Source organism: Austrofundulus limnaeus, unplaced genomic scaffold (genome assembly GCF_001266775.1).
Source record: "Austrofundulus limnaeus strain Quisiro unplaced genomic scaffold, Austrofundulus_limnaeus-1.0 Scaffold701, whole genome shotgun sequence".
In the NCBI taxonomy this organism is placed as follows: domain Eukaryota; kingdom Metazoa; phylum Chordata; class Actinopteri; order Cyprinodontiformes; family Rivulidae; genus Austrofundulus; species Austrofundulus limnaeus.
The window spans coordinates 140,494-144,568 of NW_013953103.1; the positions used below are offsets into that span (position 1 = coordinate 140,494).

At 35.7% G+C, this 4,075-nt stretch overlaps 1 protein-coding gene across 1 annotated transcript in view; it reads left to right on the forward strand.

Annotated features, from left to right (window-relative positions):
* Positions 1–4,075, forward strand: part of kalrna (kalirin RhoGEF kinase a) — a gene marked incomplete at its 5' end in the record, with an annotated part of 224,213 nt that overhangs the window by 120,986 nt on the left and 99,152 nt on the right. The window contains 2 exon segments of the mRNA XM_014027944.1: positions 2,684–2,762; positions 2,840–3,007. Of these exon segments, the coding sequence (XP_013883398.1) occupies positions 2,684–2,762; positions 2,840–3,007 (247 nt within the window).

A 4,075-nucleotide genomic window follows, 5' to 3' on the forward strand; every position in this document is an offset into this window, starting at 1 on the left:
CACACACACACACACACACACACACACACACACACACACACACACACACACACATTAACGCTGCATGACATTTTCCAAAACAGGGGAGGAAAGGGGAGGGTGCATGGCCTCGTTTAAACTCTGTCACCATTTATTATAATTTGTCCTGCTGAATCTGATTATTTAAATCAAGTTCAACTTTTTTTTTAATCAATATTTGTTGTTTTCCAGAAAAGTTTGTCTGAAAATAGAGGTTTGAATGATGGGTGTTGCTGTTTACTGGTAAATAAGGAGTGATAAAAACTCTGCAGCTCTGAAACTAAACCCTGCATGTATAAACCATCACCAAGCTGTCACCTGATGTTTCTACAGTAATCATCCCAGAGAACCAGACTTGTTTTTATCTTCCACTTTTTTTATTACCTTTTTATTCAAATAAGAAAACAATCCTCTGGGTCTGAAAATGAAACGTTTCTCAAAGGAGATGCAGATTATTCTAGGGGTGGGAATCTGTACGGTTAGATTTGAATACGACTCAGTGTTTATGACCAGAAAACCATGGAGCAACATTTCTGCATGGCCAGTTGTAGAAAATAATGGTCGTTTTTGTTTGTTTGTTTGTTCAAGGCTTTGAAAACTATAAGTTGTAGAAACTATTTTGTTGTCCACCTCCAACCACTTCGTTCTCTGCTGCAAATGACAGAGAAAATCCCAGATAAGTCTACAGTGTAGTCACATACAGGCCTTACATAATCACTAAAGTGTTTCAAGATGGTTGTTGCATGTTTTTGTATGAATGAAAACATACAACAACGTATTAGGGCCATTTTGTAGAAAAAAAAAGGTATACATCTTGGCCAAATAACTCTAATGTAGAAAAGTCATAAATTTGCAAGAATAAACTCAGATATGTCTATAATTAAAGGCAAAACAATGTATGTTTAAACTAAATGTTTTCTGATATTGTGAGGTCAGACATTTACAAGAAAAACACTGAAGTTTCCATAAAGCTTAAATTGGTTGCAGTTTCTGGTACAGGAAACGGCCAAAGGACAATTCCACTTATTTTTCACTACCCTGAGCATATTTAATTTGCTCTAGTTTAAAAATTAAAATACGTAGACACTTCAAACATGGACTTGATTATTCTACACTAATTGCAGAATATTTAAAATCAAGTGTGAGATTTGTGAAACCTATGTTTGACTTGTAAAACTTCAATAAAATGAATTTTTATAGGTGTTTTTTTTCTTTCTTGTTTTTATGTTGTTTTTTGCAACTGGACTACACTAGAACTGGCCCAGCTCCAAAACTACAACACATAGATTCTTCAAATTATTGTCTAGAATACAATAATGGCAGAATAGTTCGAGCAGAATTAAAGAAAAGTCAAACTAGAAAAATGAGTTTTTGGATGTGGATTAGGGGTTTCCACGGTGGGGAAAAAGTCCTGGTTAAAACTCTAAAAAATGATTTGTCTATCTACTTCTGCTCTTTCATCAGAAGTTATTTTGCTGCAAAAAAGACATTCATTTATGAATCATTTGAATTATTTATCTTTTGCTCTATACATGATTATTTTGGATGCTGCTATTGTTTTAATCCCTCTAATTCTCTTACCTCTCCCCCATCTGGTCATGCTCAATTTGTTCTTAAAATCCATAAAAAGGTTCTAAAACTGCCCTTTACTGAAGTTTCACAAATTAAATGTTTTACAAATCGTAGATGTATTAGATTAGATATTCTGCTATAAGTGCAGAATAATCTAGTATAAGTTTGACATGTCTACATGTTTTAGTTTTTAAACTAAAGCAAATCAAAGATGCTCAAGGTGGAAAAAATGGGTGGAATGAACCTTTAGCTATTTCCTAAATCGGAAGATGCAACTTCAGCTTCCTGAAAACTTAATAGTTTTTTTTTTCTGGCAAATTCTGACTTTACAATGTCAGAAGTTTAAATATTGAAATTTTTTGCTTTTGATCATAAAAATTTCTGAGTTTTTTTTTCTGTTTTCTACTTCTGTTTTGGCTGAAATTTATTTGTTTATTTTTTTAATCTGCAAAATGGCCCTAATGTATGGGGTGCCATTTGTAAAGTTACGTCAAAAATTACCGCCAATATTTTTGTTTTATTTAGCCTTTTATAAAAAAAACTCAATACTCAACTTGCGAGCTAAATATTTAAGTTGCTAGCTAAACCTTTGGCTCAAAACTAAATATTTAAGTCACAAGTTAAATATTTAGCTTAACTAAATACTTAATTTGCAAGTTAAATATTTAGTTTATAAACTATGACATTTATAAATGTATGAATCATAGGGTGAAAAACTTACTTTGAAAAATAAATCTGTTTTTTTTCTTATAAAAGGCTAAATAAAACAAAGATATTGGTGGTAATTTTTGACTGTGTGACTTTACAAACGGCACCCCATACTAATGCGCATGTATAAACAACATTAGCATAAATAATTCCATTTTTATGAGGACATTTTTAGAAACAGCACTGTTTTAGAAAAACAATTCTGAGTGAACATCTTTGTATGTGAATGTTTTGTATAAATAAAGCTCTTCTCACTGTTAAAGGTTCAATGCAAAKAAACAGTTCTGTGCAGCTTGAGTCCCGGCTGACTCTCTGGAGCTGTTTGGCTGACACTGCACAGACAGGAAGTGATGTGAGATGTGAAGCTTTTCCTCTCTGTCTGCAGCTCTCAGGTGGTTGTGAGCTGACGGTGGTTCTGCAGGACTTCACAGCAGGATGCAGCACTGAGCTTTCCGTCACAACAGGTGAGAGCAGCTCCTCGCACACCTCGTCTGTAACGTCTTCGAAGGAAGATGACTGTCTGTTCTTATCGTTTCTGCAGGTCAGACAGTGGAGCTACTCGAGCGGCCTAGCGAGCGGCCCAGTTGGTGCCTGGTCCGAACCACAGACCGCAGTCCGCCGCAGGAAGGACTGGTTCCGAGCTCAGCTCTCTGTGTGTCCCACTCCAGGTCCAGCATGGAGATGGACTACTCCTTCAGCTCAGGGAAAGGTAAGATCAGTTTGTCATGAGTGAGCTGTGATGTCTTCCTGGTGGTGCAGAAACACACACACACACACACACACACACACACACACACACACACACACACGATCAGGTACAACTATCTTTATGGGGATGTTGCTTTGACTTTCATTAATTTATACAACCTAATCCTGACCCCTGATTCTAACCTCACATGTACACACCTGACCCTAATTGATCGTGGCGCACCGCCTCGGCAAAAGTCATAGCCGCCACAGTTTCAGAATAAAGTTTGTTTGTATTTTTTTTAATAATAGGCCTATATTAGGCTAAACAGTGTAAATCATATCATATATATTTATATCCTATATTTGCACTCTTATACTAACCATAATCAGACTTTGAAACCCTCTATAAACATCAAAGAAAAGTTAAGATATACTTTATTTTGAAAAACCAGCACCGCAGGTTCTTGTGCGCAGAGCAAGGCTGTGTGTGTAGTCCTCGCAAAGATAGCAAGGCACCTGTGTACCGGTATGTATGTGTGTGGGATGTGACGCGCAACAAAAACTGTCCGATGCGACAGCTTTGCAAGCTACCTTTGTTTTCTTTAAAGGAAAAGCGACAGATGAAGCCACAGCATGGTTACCTTATCAATAATTACTCAGATTACGCAGTTTGTCCTTCATGAGCCTTCGTAGACAAGATGGCGGCTGCCTGTAGTGGTGACCCGCGACCATGGAGATATAAACAGCTTTTTATAAGGTAAAAATAATAAAACAAGGTCTTTGTCTGCAATGATTAGACATGTTTTTTTTATTCTTGTCATTAGTGATTATCTCAATTTCAGCTAAAAGAATTGACAAAATCCTACAMACTGTGCCTTTAAGAGTTCTTCTGAAGTGTTACAAAGACAATTTGTAGAAACAGGACATGATTTGAGGATTTTTACTATTATTTTCTTTTAAATATGTTACAGAAGTAAAAAGAAGCAAGTTTATTTTGAATAAACACAATAAATGTGTTCATTCCTACAAAACTGTCATATATATTTACAAAAACACTAAACAGATCCAGATTAGCATAAAATAAAAT